At 33.5% G+C, this 17,099-nt stretch overlaps 1 protein-coding gene across 6 annotated transcripts in view; it reads left to right on the top strand.

Moving 5' to 3' along the window:
- LOC145325875 (glutaryl-CoA dehydrogenase, mitochondrial) overlaps positions 1–5,282 on the top strand; it is a 30,348-nt gene extending 25,066 nt beyond the window's left edge. For all 6 annotated transcript variants that reach the window (XM_080168848.1, XM_080168849.1, XM_080168853.1 and 3 more), the window contains 2 exons: positions 4,001–4,048; positions 4,883–5,282. In XM_080168848.1, the coding sequence (XP_080024974.1) occupies positions 4,001–4,048; positions 4,883–4,988 (154 nt within the window). In that variant the 3' untranslated portion in view covers positions 4,989–5,282. The remainder of the gene's footprint in view (positions 1–4,000; positions 4,049–4,882) is intronic.
- The last annotated feature ends 11,817 nt before the right edge of the window (positions 5,283–17,099 follow it).

Here is a 17,099-nt window from a genome sequence, read left to right as displayed (position 1 = left end):
GGAGAGGCTATGTAGGGGCTATGCTATATAAATTAAGGTAAGGGGCTATTAAGGGGCGATGGAGAGGCTATGTAGGGCTATGTTATATAAATTAAGGTAAGGGGCTATTAAGGGGCGATGGAGAGGCTATGTAGAGGCTATGTTATATAAATTAAGGTAAGGGGCTATTAAGGGGCGATGGAGAGGCTATGTAGGGGCTATGTTATATAAATTAAGGTAAGGAGCTATTAAGGGGCGATGGAGAGGCTATGTAGGGGCTATGTTATATAAATTAAGGTAAGGGGCGATGGAGAGGCTATGTAGGGGCTATGTTATATAAATTAAGGTAATGGGCTTTTAAGGGGCGATGGAGAGGCTATGTAGGAGCTATGTTATATAAATAAAGGTAAGGGGCTATTAGGGGCGATGGAGAGGCTATGTAGGGGCTTTGTTATATAAATTAAGATAAGGGGCTATTAAGGGGCGATGGAGAGGCTATGTAGGGGCTATGTTATAAAAATTAAGGTAAGGAGCTATTAAGGGGCGATGGAGAGGCTATGTAGGGGCTTTTTTTATATAAATTAAGGTAAGGGGCTATTAAGGGGCGATGGGGCGATGGAGGAGCGATGGAGGAGAGATGTAGGGGCCATCAAAGTACAATGTAATATAAATTTGTGGAAGGAGCGATGAAGGGGCGATGTAGGAGCGATGGAGGAGCGATGGAGGAGCGATGTAGCAGCGATGTAGGGGCCATCAAGTTGCAATGTTATATAAATTTGGAGAAGGAGCGATGAAGGGGCGATGGAGGAGCGATGTAGGAGCGATGTAGGGGCCATCAAGTTGCAATGTAATATAAATTTGGAGAAGGAGCGATGAAGGGGCGATGTAGGAGCGATGAAGGAGCGATGTAGGAGCGATGTAGGGGCCATCACAGTACAATGTAATATAAATTTGAAGAAGGAGCGATGAAGGGGCGATGTAGGAGCGATGGAGGGGCGATGTAGGGGCCATCAAAGTACAATGTAATATAAATTTGAAGAAGGAGCGATGAAGGGGTGATGTAGGAGCGATGGAGGGGCGATGTAGGGGCCATCAAAGTACAATGTAATATAAATTTGGAGAAGGAGCGATGGAGGAGCGATGAAGGGGCGATGTAGGAGCGATGTAGGGGCCATCAAGGGACTAAGATATATATAATAGTGAAGGGGCCATGAAGAGGCGATATTTAATTAAATAGCCCCTTGGGATAAGAGGACATATCATCTCCTCTTTAGAAGGGGCGATAAAGGAGCGATAAAGGATCATTTAATCGCCTCTTAGGGCAAGGGGCTATCAAATCGCTCCTTTCAAGGAGTCATAACATCGCCTCTTGTTATAAGGGGCTATTAAATCGCTCCTTTCAAGGAGCCAATACATCGCCCCTTGTCATAAGAGGCGATCAATTAAAATCATCGCCCCATATGGAGCGATGTCATGGAAAGGACTATACCCAATAAAAGTTATCGCAAATATACTTAGTAAATAATCTCCCCTTCCCTTTTCGTATACCCCTGGTCGGTGATTTTATTTTTATTGTCAAGGATCCGGATCCGCACTGACCAAATTTGGAGGATCCGCATACAATCAATGCTGATCCGCAACACTGGTTAAATTAATGATGTCTAAAAATATATGATAGAAGAAGTATTAACTCTTAGGGTATAAAGGGATAAGACGATGGTTAATAAATGAATGTAAAATCTTAATCATGATACACAAAATTACCCCTTCTGTAGATTACAATTAGTGGTTGAAACGTTAGGACACTCAACATAATAAACCAACCAATTAAGATTTAATAAAAGCTATCTAACGAATAAGAAAATGTTATTATAAAACTTTGTGGACTATTGTAATAAAAATCCCAATGTGCCCTCCCTCCCTGACTAACTCTTAATTATCAGATAAAAAAACTAATGTTTAGCTGGTAATAAATGTTTTTTTACCAACTCTTATTTTTTCAACCACACGTCTGTGAGTGTTTCACTTTTAATAGCAAACCTTCTCTATGTGTCCTTTGTTCGTTGTTAACTTGCAGAAATAAGAACAAATATATTTGGATTATGCAAAAGGGGGGACTGCCATTTACACATCAAGCAAAAGTATAGTATATGTATTTTCGCCAATAAATTGTTTTTCAAAAGTATAGATGTATTTATTGAAAACTGAATTTTTGCTATATCTATAATACAAAGTAGAACGATGTTTGTTTGTCTGTCTGTTTGTTTGTAGCGAAGGATCTCGCTAACCGCTGAACCGATCTGGTTCTCCTTTACAGGGTAGTTTCTCATAGGTCCAGTGAAGGTTTATAACTATTTTCTTGGGGGGTGGGACACCCCCAACCCCCCAAAAAATGAAAATACCCCTCCCCCAAAACAAAAATATTTCTTTTTAAATCTAAAATTAAAATAATGGGGTTGACTACCCCCCCCCCAAAAAAAAAAAAAAAAATTCCTCCCCCCCCCCCAAATTTTTTATTTTATTTTTCTTTTAAATCTAAAATACGAAAACCTCTTGGGGCAAAGCCGCTAGTAAATGAATTTGATATTGAAACTCCTGGCAAACTTACATCTAACATATCATTTATACTGTCATCAATAATACATCAATGACTGGTAAATATACATCTGACAAATCTAAACACATGTCAAATATACATCCAACACTGGCATTTATACATCCATAGAATTTTAATTTAAAAAAATAAAGTTATTGTTTTCTCTTTAAAACAAGGTTTGTGATCTTTTGCAGGTTCTAATGGGGTAGGGTGTGAGGATTTGCTCTCTGACTAGTGAATCAGAAACTAATTTTGACTAATGCTTTTTATGACCCAACGTAATTTTTTTTTTAAATTCAACCTAAAAATTACTTCCCAACTAAAAATAACAGAAGAAAAGGGAAGGAGGGCTACAAATATCCCTCCGTAAATAAACATAGGACATTATAAAATTCCTTTTAACTATTTGCACATGCTAACAATGGCAAAAAGCTCTGACATATTGAAGATTATTATGAATGTTGTCATCCTTGTTTAATGATAAAGTACTTTCTAATGATTGACCGTGAAATGCACACACATACACACACGTACACACACACACACACACACAAAAAAAAGGGAAGATTATAAACGGATAACAAAACAAGGATGACAACATTCATATATATAGCAAATTATAGAAATATTAAAATATGGATAAATCGACAGACAAAATCAATTTTTGATTTTGCTGTAGAATCTTCAAACGTGAATTCAAACCCCTATCTTATTTATCAGCTAAAAAACAGTGTGAAGGCAATTATATTATGTAACTAAAATGGAATTTAAATGAACAATGAGTATCCTTATCATTGTATTTTTCCTAAACTCTTCTCACACACACACACACATTCACATACTCATACACATACACACACACACACACATTGTAATTTAAAATTTCTCCCATGATGTCCTTTTTACCACGAAAGAGTTAAGATACTCACAAACAATTAATGCTGAGTATTTTTTTATTATGCAGAACTTTCAATCGAAATTTGTAGATACAATTTTTATGATAATATCCTTATAATAAAGTAACAGGATGTCTGATTGTCTGAATCGAAGGATCTTTCTAACCGCTGAACATTTACAAGGTAGCTTCTCATAAGTCCTGGGAAGGCTTATAATTATTTTGGGTGAGGGTTAGGGGAATGGCTCTAAAAAAATACCTCCCCCTCTTTCTTTGAATGAATTTACCTCAAGGGATGGTCACATTTAGCAGTAGACCTATTCATACCTACCTATTTTACTAAAAAAAACTTTGATTCTAAGACCTTTGGCTGGAAGTGCCAACTTTCTGTTTTTGGGAAAAAGGCATATAGTTTCACTTCCTCAACCAATTAAAAAAAGATTTTCAATGCTTTCTCTTCATTAAAACCAACACTCGCTAGACAACAAGCGAATTTATTACACTTAATCATAATGTTTATTATATTTTAGGGATATGCTTGGCGGTAACGGAATCTCAGATGAATACCACATCATCAGGTTTGTTTCTTTTATTAGTTGCTGAGGAAATGATTTATTTTCTATTTGAAGCTATAATTCCAAATGTCTATATTTCCAAATGTTCGTCTGTCTTCCGGTTTGAAGAAAGTGTGATTTTCTTTGCTACTAATAAAGATAGACGATTGAATAGTTTTTCCTTTTACTAATGTGCATATAGAATATGGTTTACTTGTTCCGTCAGTCTGTCGGTCATGCTACAAAAGACAAAATAAAAGAGACGGAGGGGACATTGGGCTGTTTGTTACACTAGTCCCTAAAGTTTTATAAGAACGTTCTCATATTTGTTAGTATAACAACTTTTAGGACTTGAATTGGATTTTGTATTTGGATTATTAAATTGAGTGTCCAAACGTTTTAACCACTAATTGTAATCTACAGAAAAGGTAATTTTCTGTAAAAGCATTTGGGATCATTTTATCGGCCATTGTCTTATCCCTATAGATCCCTGCAAAAACATTTATAACGTTGTGTCAATTTTATTTTATTGCTCTATATATTTTACTAGCGGCTGAGCCCCTAGCATCTAGTTGTTCTATATTCGAAGAGTAGAAAATAGCCTAAAACCATACCCAGACTTATTTTTTTAAAAATTAAATAGCCTAAAACCACCTCAGAGCCTACAAGAGGCTTCACTGTAAAGAAGAACCATATCGGTTCAGCGGTTAGCGAGATCCTTTGCTACAGACAAAAAAGCTTATTACTTTATATTATAGGATTATCATAAAAAAAAATCAATTCTATAACATACCTATGCATTCATAATTATTTTAATATAGTTGAGAATTTGATAGTTAAAATTAAATTTATTTCCAGGCACGTAATGAACCTGGAGGCTGTGAATACCTACGAGGGCACCCACGACATTCACGCCTTGATCATTGGCCGCGGCATTACCGGCGTTCCCGCCTTTGCAAACTAAATTCCAGCCTCGGAGTTTCGCGCCATTTTCAGCGGAATTTGCCGCCTAATTAAACGGTAACAAGAAATTACATCACCATATTTATCTACATAATTGTCATATATCCATTTTTGTCAGCTAAAATATATTTTAAATTGGTCAAAATATCATATTTTAAAATTTTAATTCTTAAAAATTATTTTAACTACCTAGTCAACCAAATTTGAAGACTTATACCTATGTCAAATTTCAATAAAATATTCGGTTGTGATATCTTATAAACAATAATTGAAAATAAATGTTATTTTAAAAGTAGTTATTTTTGCATATTTATTGTAGTTTAAAAGAATACATACATATTTACAATTTAGGCTTTATTTTATAGTGATATATAGCAACTCTATAATTAGGTTATATCCATACGTACGTCTGTAGAAAAAAAGTTACTTATGTACGCTTTACTCCTTCAATATACATTAAAACACACTTGCAGTAGAGTTTAGATTATAGGTAATATTAACATTTTTAAAAGCGAAGCTTTCCATGATTACTGATTAGGGTCCGTCCGTTCGGTTAGCTCTTTCGTTAATTTCGACAAGTTAGAATTGTCCTATCGATTTCAAACTTTGCATGATGAATAATAGGAACAGGTACGTTTTAGGAAGCGTAGCAACTCTATTATCTTTACCAGAAAGTCCGTAAGTACATTTAAAACAAGTCCTAAAAATGTAAGTATGTCCTTAAACATTATCCTGTATTTATGCAGTTTTGGGACAAAATTACTCATAATTTGCTTTAGACTTATAAATTTATATTCTGCCTTTTTAGTTCTGACACTCTATAGTTGTGAATGTTCGTTTGTCTTACCCAGGGACAAGGGAAGGCTATTCTGGCAAACAATGCTTTAGAGCTGATTTTATAGATTTCCAGTTAAAACTAGATGATGAGATTATGCAACTTTTGGCAGAATTTGACAAGAATCTCAAGCATTATTTTATTAGTTTTTGCTCACTTTACTACAAGCCATGCAAAAATGATAGCCAGAGATTAGTTCCATGTTCAGTTTTGAGATGAACGAGTTGAATAATGCTTTTTACATATTTTATATATTTTATCTAAATCATAGAATACTCGTAAATTATATGTTTAATAGTGAATAAAATTTATTGAAAATCCCAAAGAGTGGATAGCTGTAATATTTTCAAAAATATTTAAGATTGTTTAGATATTTATCTCATCAAAAAATTTTACATAAAACAAGTTTTTACGACACCTATCAATAAAATTCTGAACTACATAACTATTCTTTTCCAAATCCTAAATTTTATAATATATGTTGTGGTTTAATTTGGTATTTCTTGACAACATCTTGCCTCTAATTGCGAAACAAGTTTGAGGGAAGTGTCAAAATAAGGAATGTAAATAAGGAGCTTCCCTGAAATCATAAAATGATTTATCATGTCCTGCAATATTGAACATAAAAACAACTAATCTTCTCGAGTATTAACAATTTACAAACTTATTACAGAATTTAGAAATGGGTAATTTTCCCCAAAGTGCCTTGTAGATCACAGAATCCCCCCTTTCCCCACCATTAACTTAAAACAAATTGTAAACGATCAAAGGGGCGGCGGGGGTCCTTTTGGTATAGCATTAAGGAAACCAAAAGATATAATCTTAATAAGGAGGGGGATCAGTGCTTAATAGGCAACTTTGTGGTAAGGCACCAATATATATATTTTTTATGCTTATTTGTTATTAAGGTGTTCGTCAAATAGAATTTAGTATTTTATGTTTATTTATTTTTTTAAGCGAAGCTTTTCTATAGTTATGGTCGGTCCGTAAGTCCGTACGTCTTTCCATTACAGTTAGCTGTTTCCGTTAATTTAAAAAGGTTAGAATTGTCCTATCAATTCAAACTTTACATGCTAATTCCTATAGCTGTTAGGTACCACTTAGAAAGCGCAGCAACTCTATAATCGTTACCAGAAAGTGCATTCGTTCATTTAAAACAGGCTTATTTTTTACTTTTTTTACAACAAATTTTTGTATGTTAAAATTATCCTAGTCATCAGATTTTTTGAATTCTGATTCCTATTACAACAAGGTAAAGTGTTATAAGCGAAGCATCTCTATAATAAAGTCCTAAAAACGTCATTATGTCCTTAAACATTAAAAAATGCTTAATAGGCAACTTTGTGGTAAGGCACCAATATATATATTTTTTATGCTTATTTGTTATTAAGGTGTTCGTCAAATAGAATTTAGTATTTTATGTTTATTTATTTTTTTTAAGCGAAGCTTTTCTATAGTTATGGTCGGTCCGTAAGTCCGTACGTCTTTCCATTACAGTTAGCTGTTTCCGTTAATTTAAAAAGGTTAGAATTGTCCTATCAATTCAAACTTTACATGCTAATTCCTATAGCTGTTAGGTACCACTTAGAAAGCGCAGCAACTCTATAATCGTTACCAGAAAGTGCATTCGTTCATTTAAAACAGGCTTATTTTTTACTTTTTTTACAACAAATTTTTGTATGTTAAAATTATCCTAGTCATCAGATTTTTTGAATTCTGATTCCTATTACAACAAGGTAAAGTGTTATAAGCGAAGCATCTCTACAGCATGACCCTCAAAAAAGTATTTTTAAGCATCTGCAGCCCTTATTTCTCAATGAATTATAAAAAAATGCATATGTCCTTGTTCTCCATAATATTCCACATAAGTAGATATAAAAATATTTTTTTTACCTCCATTAACACCGGAGATTTTTAGAGCTAAAGTTTTGAAAAAGTGACTAAGGAAAAAGTAAATTTTAACATGAAACGACTTTTTTAGCAAAATTAAGGTAGAAATCCTTTTATTTTTGTTACTAGCAGAAACTTTATACAAAAATGAAATAAAAAATTTAGTTTTTGAGTAAAAAGCATTTTTTTACACATATTTTTTGAGTTTTTTAGTTTAATGATATTTTGAAAAACTTACTTATTAGGCAAAATTGTTTAAGATTAAAAAACCAAATAAATCTTTATGAATATAGCAGGAAAATTGTTTTTGTTTCACAATCCTAACTTTAATAACAAAAAAGTTATAAAGAAAATAAAATTAAAACATAATGATTTTTTAGTCTAAAAAGCTTAATTAACCCCCTATTAAGTGATTGAGATGTCAAAAAAGGGGGCGGAGCAACTGTCATAATTAATCCTTTTCTCAAATAAGGGTTAATAAATAACCTAAAATTTGCAAATAATCAATTCATTCAGTAGTATTTTTTGCCATTAAAAATTTATATTTTTTGGTGGAATAAAAAAGAAATCATTAGTTAACTTGTTTTTCTTTGTGTATCATTATTCAGTTGCCAGAAAAACATAATATAACCATCCAAAAAATAAGAGAAACAAAAAAAAATTATTTTTCTCAGTCACTTTTTCAAAACTTTAGCTCTAAAAATCTCCGGTGTTGATGGAGGTAAAAAAAATATTTTTATATCTACTTATGTGGAATACTATGGAGAACAAGGACACAGGGGCGTCCAAGCTTTTTTTTTGGGGGGGGGTAAAAAATTTTAGGGGGGGGGGTAATTCGTGTTTGGGGGGGGTAAAATGGCGCGCGAAGCGCGCCGAAATTTTTTTTTACCCCCCCCAAAATTTTTACCCCGGGGGTAAAATTTGATTGGGGGGGGTAATTACCCCCCCTAAAGTCTGTTGGGGGGGGTAAATACTCCCCCCAAATCTGTTGGGAGGGGTAATTACCCCCCCCAAACTAATTTACCCCGGGGGTAAAATTTTTGGGGGGGGTAATTTAATTATGTAAAAAAAGCACCTACCTAATCTATTAAGTTAATAAGTACTATCCTATAACATAAAGTAGTAAGTAAGGTTTATTTGACTATAGCTTCAGATTTCATTACTTTTAATACTGAGTTCTCCTTTTTAGGAAAGCTTCACATAGATCCCATGATGGTTCCACACTATTATAGGTCAATCCTTTGAGTGGTTTTAGGCTATTTTTCTCCTCCCTTTTTACCCTTTAGAAAATACGAGTTCTTAGATGCTAAGGGCGCCACTACTATTCAAATATATAGTAGTATCTCATTCTTTAGAACATAAAAATACAATAATTAACTCACTAACCAATGAACCAATATGATTATACTTTAAAGTGAAGCGTCTTATAGGTCCTGGTAAGTTTTATAACTAGTTTTGAGACACCCTGACATCCTCCCAAAAGAAATCGCCTATAGAAATTCTTTTTCATTATTTAATGAAATATTTAATTTAGTTAGGTATCTATTTTATGGAATCTTCAGTGCTTTACAATTACATCATAGATCCCCGGGATGGTTTTAGCCCTTATAAAGGCCCAAGCAAATAAAACATGATCAAACTATTAAATTTTTTGTTATCATGGTTAAGAACTGTTTTAACTGGTTGGACTATATTGGGGTATAGTCCCTTTTGTGGCAACGCTCTTTAAGGGGCGTTTCTTCGTTTTTTTCACACAAGCTTCTCTCCTATTTCTAGCCCCTGCGGGGGGCCAATTGCTTAACCATGTGAGGCAATCACCTAAACCAATATAACCTATCCTAAAATAAACTATCAAAAGCCATTTTAAAAATACGACGAATTGCCCCTTAAGGGGCGTTGCCACGATGCAAATTTTCAGTAAAATTTTTTTTTTCAGAACATTCAATTTGGGGGGGGTAAATATCCCCCCTAAAAAAAATTTTTTTAAAGAACATTTATTTTGGGGGGGGTAATTACCCCCCCCAAAATCGTTGGGGGTGCCTACGGCACCCCCAAGGTAGGGGTAATTTTTTTTTGGGGGGGGTATTGTTCACAAAATTTTGGGGGTGCCTACGGCACCCCCAAAATCGTTTGGGGGTGCCAAATGGCCCATTACCCCCCCCCTTGGACGCCTATGCAAGGACATATGCATTTTTTTATAATTCATTGAGAAATAAGGGCTGCAGATGCTTAAAAATACTTTTTTGAGGGTCATGCTGTATAATAAAGTCCTAAAAACGTCATTATGTCCTTAAACAGTAACATGTATTTAATCAGTTTTGCAACAAATTTACTCACAATTTTGTAGACATATGCATTCATATTCAGTTTATTCATTTCTGACACTCTACTAGAGTTAATGTATGTTTGTCCTTCAATTTCAGCGCTTCGCTTATGAATGTTGTCATCCTTGTTTTTATAAGTAATGAACAATGAATTTTATTTTTGAGCTTTAAAGTAAGATGTATTTTAATCATTGAATCAATATGAAACTTTTGTCTTAACTTGCTTTAAGGGGTTAATAAAAGTGTTTAAAAATGCATCAAAGTAAAAATTTATTAAAATATTTTGTTTTTTGTCTTTAATCAGTTACAAATATTATGGAAAAGAAAAAAAATTAAAGATTTAAATTTTACGAAGTAATTAAAAATATTTTTTTAATCTCCCTACTTTTGAATTGTTTGGTAAGAATTCTTTTGTTTGTTTTGAAAAATGGTCTGCTAATTTCTTATCTAATAGTGAGGTTTAGTGATGAGATTTAGCGAATTTAAACCCTTATCTACTTTACTATAAACCCTTTTTTATAATAGTTGAATCATCTCAAACATTCAAAACTTTTAAAGGTTTCGTGAATTAGTTGCGTGATTTTAATAGAATTGTTGATCAGAAAGAACTTCCCTTGTCCCTGGTCTTACCATTTCAGAGCTACGCTTTTATGGATGCTATCATACTGGTTATCCCTTTATTAACTTTAAATGTTTTGATAAGTAAACAGTTGACAGTGATAAATTAAAGAAATTCGATGCAAAATTTGCTATCCTTGTTTTTATTTCACATGATATTCATAATGCCATTTTTTAAGGAAGAACTGAGGAGTCATATTTTGACATCTCTCTTGGATGAGGGTGGTGTATACTTATCAAGGTGGTGTATCCATCCCTCTTATTTTGCTTAAGGGCGGTTACACCTCCTCCCATTCTGAACGCTTCTGTTTTTAAATGTACTGAATCGAACGATAGGTTTTCCTAAATCACTTCACTAATCTTGTTGCCCTTTAAACCAGGAGGGGACATTGGGCTGTAATTACACAAGTTCCCAAGTTTTATAATAATATTTTCTTATTAGTTCACTTAAAACTTTGGGGACTTTTATTGAATTTTTTATTAGTTGGTTCAGTAAGTTGGGTGTCTAAACGTTTAAACCACTAATTGTAATCATTCTAATCGACAGAAAGGTTAATTTTGTTTATCACAGTGTGGATGTATGCACATCAATTTATCCCTTTGATCCCTGCCTTTAAACGCACAGCTGCCAATCTTTTTGCAAAAAAAAAGCATCAGAGAATAAGAGGACAATGGCAGATAAATTATTATTCCCCCAAAGTTGATAGTACAAAATGTTGAACAACTGAAATTTGGAACGTTACTTTATTTTCCAGAATGGCTTCGAAACCGATTAATATCCGGTGGAACCGGTTCTCAGTCATATTGAACAATCATCGAATAATAGACAATTTCCCACGAATATTAAAATAAATATCATAAAAATTAATACTAATTTTGTTAGCCCCGAGGGTACTCACCTAGATAGACTTCCAACTAGTTGCCCTTGTGAACTGAAGTCACTAGTAAATCTTTCAAGTAGCGAAGTTACTCTTTAATTTAGAATGTCCGTTTGTTTAAAATGTAACAACAACGCTTTGACATTAACTTTGACGCAGATAGACATATTATACGAAAGAGCAAAATTTTTGTGACCTGTTCAGTGATTGTTTCCTAATTAATATGCTGCAACTATGGACAGACTAAGATGTCTAAGTTTTTTTTTTGAGGGGGGGGGGGAGGTACAATCTTTATATGATATAGACAAGGACCTCAAAGCTTTTTTAAATTTTTTTTTTTGGTGGGGGTAGACAAATTTATACATTTTGGATGTTCCTACGGTACCACAAAATTCATTTAGAGGGGGTAATCAACCCTTTACCCCCCTCCCCCCCTTGGACGTCCCTGTAGACAGACATCTAGTTTCATTACCTCTATTGTTAGGGTATTCCTTCCACGAGAATTGCGGGTCAGCTTGTGATGTAACATATAATACACGCGAAGCTTACCATTCTATGATTGGCCAAAGGATTTTCACGTCCAATCTCCGTGTGCATCTGAATCCTAACTTCAGAGAATCAGGGCTACATACTTACATACATAGGGTATTCTTTTAATTTTTTTTTCAACACAACCATAAAGAAAATGAACATATATTTAAGAAGAAAATCACATCTATAAAATACATTTAGATATTCAAGATTGAGAGAAAAATATTCATTATACAGTGTGTTTTTTTATGAGAACTTTTTTGAGAGCAGTTTACCCCACTTATAGTTATCAGAATTTATTGGTTAATGGCTTATTTTCTTCGTATTTTAATGCAATTAATAGAACATTAAAAAAATATTTCAGTTTTTTAATTAAAAAGTACAGTAAAATCTAAAATTCAAAACTTAGTTGACAACATCAAAATGGTTTTAGCGCATTTTTCTTATGCTCAAATCTTCTACCCTTTGCAAGAAAAAAAATGGATTTTCAGTAGTCGACTTTGGGGGGCCAGTACTCCCTTCCTGATTGAGATATGACCTGCAAACTTTAATATATTCTAGTACATGTCCCCAATAGTATCTGTATTAATTTTTAGCTCTAGATCTCAACTTTGAAGCGTTTTGCAGCCATTCTTGCAAAAGGTAAAACATTTGAACATAAGAAAAATGCGCTAAAACCATTTTTAGATGTTGACACCTAAGTTTTGAATTTTACATTTTACTGTAATTTTTAAACAAAAACTGTAATATTTTTTTAATGTTCTATTAATTGCATTAAAAAATGAAGAAAATAAGCCATTAATCATTAAATTCTGATAACTTTAAGTGGGGTAAAATTGCTTTCAAAAAAGTTCTCATAAAAAACACACTGTATTTACTGAAATGGTTAGTTAGCTTCCATATGTAATATGTTATGTACTTATTTTGGATTAAATTCATTAATCTATTTAAGTTTTGTTTTTTCCTTAAATTACGGTTTATGAGTTATTATAATTTTTAAGACCATCAGCAAAAAAGAAAATAGTAAACATGAGAAAAATAAGAGGTAAACCGAATTTGCTGAACTTTAGGCTGAGATTCTTCACTCTTAGAGAGTGAGAGTTAGACCTTTGCATGATGTGTACAACTGTGTGGATTGAAATCACCACAAAGGGGTAGATAAAGGTGACGATCATCCAGATATCAATCCTCTTGATGTAGAGTGTGGGGGGCAGGGAGTTGAACACGTCAATGAAGAGAGAGGCCAGGGTCATCAGGACAGTTGCGTTGATGGCAATGATGCCTTCAAAACTTTCATGTCCGACAAAGTAGTTGGTCAGTTGGTTGATCAGCACTGTTCAAAATTTGATGTTTTCATTTGATCAGTTTAGAATAAGAATGTAAGGTTCAGCTACCCCTAACTGCCTCTGAGAAACAAACAGTTTTGTTTATTTTTCCAAACAAAATAATTCAAAACATCCAAAAAGCTAAATTTAACATATTAAGACTTCAAAAGAAAAACATCATTATCTATAATACAAAGTAGCTTGATGTCTGTCCCATAAGATCTCGGTAACCACTGAACCGATTAGATTCTACTCTTTAGTGAATATATCTACTGGACCTGTGGTGGTTTTAAGCTATTTTCAAAACACAAAAAACCTCAATTTTTTCTATTCGGTTAATTTAAAATGTTTTGGTTGAAGCACCAGAGATTCATAATTTACATTACCTCTTGGGGCAAAGCCCCTATAGGCTAGGGGCAAAACCGCTAGTTATGAATATAAAGTGTTAGTACATTTATTATTCAAGAAGATTATGGACATACTAACAATTTATTTTAGAGATGCTTTGCATACAACGTTATGCAAAATGATCCCAGGAACGCAAGTTCCAAAAAAAAAACAAATGGGATGGGATGATTTAATTATTTGATATAAGATATTGCTTTCAAAAAATCTAAATAGGACAATTTATCATGCCTTAGGTAATGATATCAGCTATAGGTTAAGGATGGAAGTACATATCAACCCTAATCCTAGAAAATCTTTGCTTTGAATGATTTTGAAAACATCAGTTTAATTTCCTAGAGTAATTGTTGGCAAAATTGTGTTTAACAAAATCGGGTTCAGGTTTCTCTTCATCTTTAACTGAATGCTATACATTGTATATCCCTAAGCATAATATGAGGTTTAGAATATCTATTAGATATATTTGTGATGATCAAAAAAGAAGATCTTAGACATGTTTTATCACGTTTTCATTTACCTCGAATGTGCTGTTCTTGACTTCATTGAGTTCAATTTGAAAAGTGGAATAAGAAGTTGCATTATTTCTTACATCTGTTTTCAGGCTCATGTTGGCATTCCCATTGGCAACATAAATGTCCAATTTACATACCTATAATAGTGGCATTTATGTTTACTTTTTAAATGTTAAGCCTACAACATTGATAAAATTGGAGAGGCGTCGGTGACACTTTTTGAAAATAAACTCAAACTCAGAATAAGCAAGTGTTACACACCGGTGTCCTGGATAGAAAACAGGTTTTTTTTGAGTTACGTATGACAAGACCTGTATTTCTATGACCGGGCGTGTATGACGGTTCAGCACATAACTTCCATTAAATCACAGCTGATCATTTTTGTGGATTTTTTTGAAAATTACTTTTTTACCCAGATTTTCATAGTTTTTCCCCAAAAAATCACAATCTTCTCATATTTACAGCTTAGTTAATCTAAATTTATTTCAAAGAAAAGTATAATAGATGACAGCTGAACCAAAGATTATGTTATTATCAATAACAAGATCTTTCAGAATCAATTGACTAATCTAAGATTTGTAGTCTTTAAGTTGGGTAAAAGTTATTTGAAGTTGTTATTTGAATTAATGTCTAAACATTTAAACAAAACTCTTGTTTACTCTGGCCTTTAAGGTATTCAGGTAAACATTGCCACCTGAAAGTATTGTGACAGGGTGGTTTTAGCTGTTCTGGGTAATGAGTTTGGAACTACTGCAGTTCATGGTAAAATATTGCTGATAACAAACGCTTCCTGGTTTATGATTTGACAGTAGATGGCTGTTCTCAGATCAGCTTTTCCAGCAAACAGTAGGCTGTCCCAGCTGGCATTACTAAATACGGAACTGCAGTAGAATATCAGAGACTGGCAAATTGCTTTTTATGTTTTACTATGACTTACTTTTTTTTCCCTCTGGTGGAGTGAGCTTAAAGCATTTTGTTTTTGGGGTTTAGTTTGTTACTAGGCTCCTTAACAAGATTGGCGATATAGAAAAGATTGTCACATGTAACACCTAAGAACCTAGAATGTCTGACTTATGGTACTGTTTCAACTATGACTACAGTGCCTGCTTCATTCGAAAAGGTGGTAAAGACTATTGTAGATAATTTGGCTGGAGAAATGAATGGGTTCTGACTTTTTAACCAATCATTAAGAACTGCTAAGTAAGCTTTTATGTCCTTGACATAAGGATAAATAAGGGACCTATGCTGTTGGAGTTGTCAACAGAGGGAACTAGATGTAATTAGAGTGAGGTGTTGGCATTTATGAAATTTACAGTTCAAATAGTATATTGTATAGGACCCCTCCTTGTAGGTCAGCCTGTTTGGCAGATTTGTATGTATATTTAGATCCTCTGATAACAACAAATTGTTGTCTACCTCTAAGGTATTCACATAAAAACGTTACATGTACTCATTCAAGTCTAGTGCATTAATATTATGCAGTAGAACCTCATTGTTTACAGTGTCAAAAGCCTTTGAAAGATAAATAGCAACTGGCACTGTTCTGATAACTGGTTTCTTATTGTTTGCAAGTTTAACAGCATCATTCATGTAAGGACGAATCATGCATGCAGGATAAAGAAGTGAGACAGGGCAGTAGCTGGAACCCTGATTGTCAAGTTTCCCTGGTTTCAGTAATGAAATAATTTTACCAGTCCTCCATATGCTTGGTGTCTAGAAGTGATTTACTTGTCAATACTACAATGAAAACATTGTACAAAATCATTGCTGATTCTGATTTGTTTAAACTTTTTTGGTGGAACCTCAGAGGAACCTTGTATCACATCCAGGATCTATGTTTTACCTACAAATCTTAGAATAGTCAATTGATGTTATTAATCTTGTTATAGCTGTCATCTATTATACTTTTTTGCATGAATTAAGAATAACTAAGCTGAAAATGTGAGAACATTGTGATTGTTTTTTGAGAAAAACTATGAAAATATGGGTAAAAAAGTAATTTTCAAAAAAATCCACAAAAATGATCAGCTGTGATTTAATGAAAGTTATGTGCTGAACCGTCATACACGCCCGGTCATAGAAATATAGGTCTTGTCATACGTAACTCAAAAAAAACCTGTTTTCTATCCAGGACACCGGTGTACAGGCTAATATGATTTTTCTTGGCAGTAGCTTTAATGTAATAGAACATTTAAGAATTAGCTTTGGAACTGTAAAGTAGTTATTTCTAGCATTGCATTGTGAACAGCTTTCTGTTGTAGTAAACTGGATATGATTCGATGATGGACATAGTTTTTTCATATGGATGAGATCTTTTTCTAATCCACTGGATATGAATATGAGAAAAATATTACTGTAATTTTATAACTGTTATGAATGAAAGTGAAAGTTACTGACAGTTGGGTACTTGCATGTGGCTCATTCTTCCTGTCAAGATTATCTTAATTCCATGTAATGCAAGTAGTCCTCACACTACCAGCTCTTATAAAGTCCCAGGTGTATTACATATTTTAAATGAAACTTCTTGTATCTAATATCTGTGAAATACACCACTAAACTGAACACAAGATGGCAGAGATGCGCCGAGATAACCCAAATAAACAATGCATTTCCAATACATTTACTCCTATAAAAATATAACTAACCTGTGTGTCAAATGGGTAGTCCTGCCAGTTGAAATTGCAGAGAAGCCTCTGGGTGTACTCATTCTGTTTAACAATTAAAACATCTTTTCCATTGTACACATAATTCATCACATAGTTTTCAAGTTCATTGACAAAAGATGCATCTGGTT

The sequence above is a fragment of the Acartia tonsa genome, chromosome 8 (genome assembly GCF_053477335.1).
Source record: "Acartia tonsa isolate MP-2025a chromosome 8, ASM5347733v1, whole genome shotgun sequence".
In the NCBI taxonomy this organism is placed as follows: domain Eukaryota; kingdom Metazoa; phylum Arthropoda; class Copepoda; order Calanoida; family Acartiidae; genus Acartia; species Acartia tonsa.
Note: the sequence above shows the minus strand (reverse complement) of the source record. Positions and strands in the feature narration are given on the sequence as shown.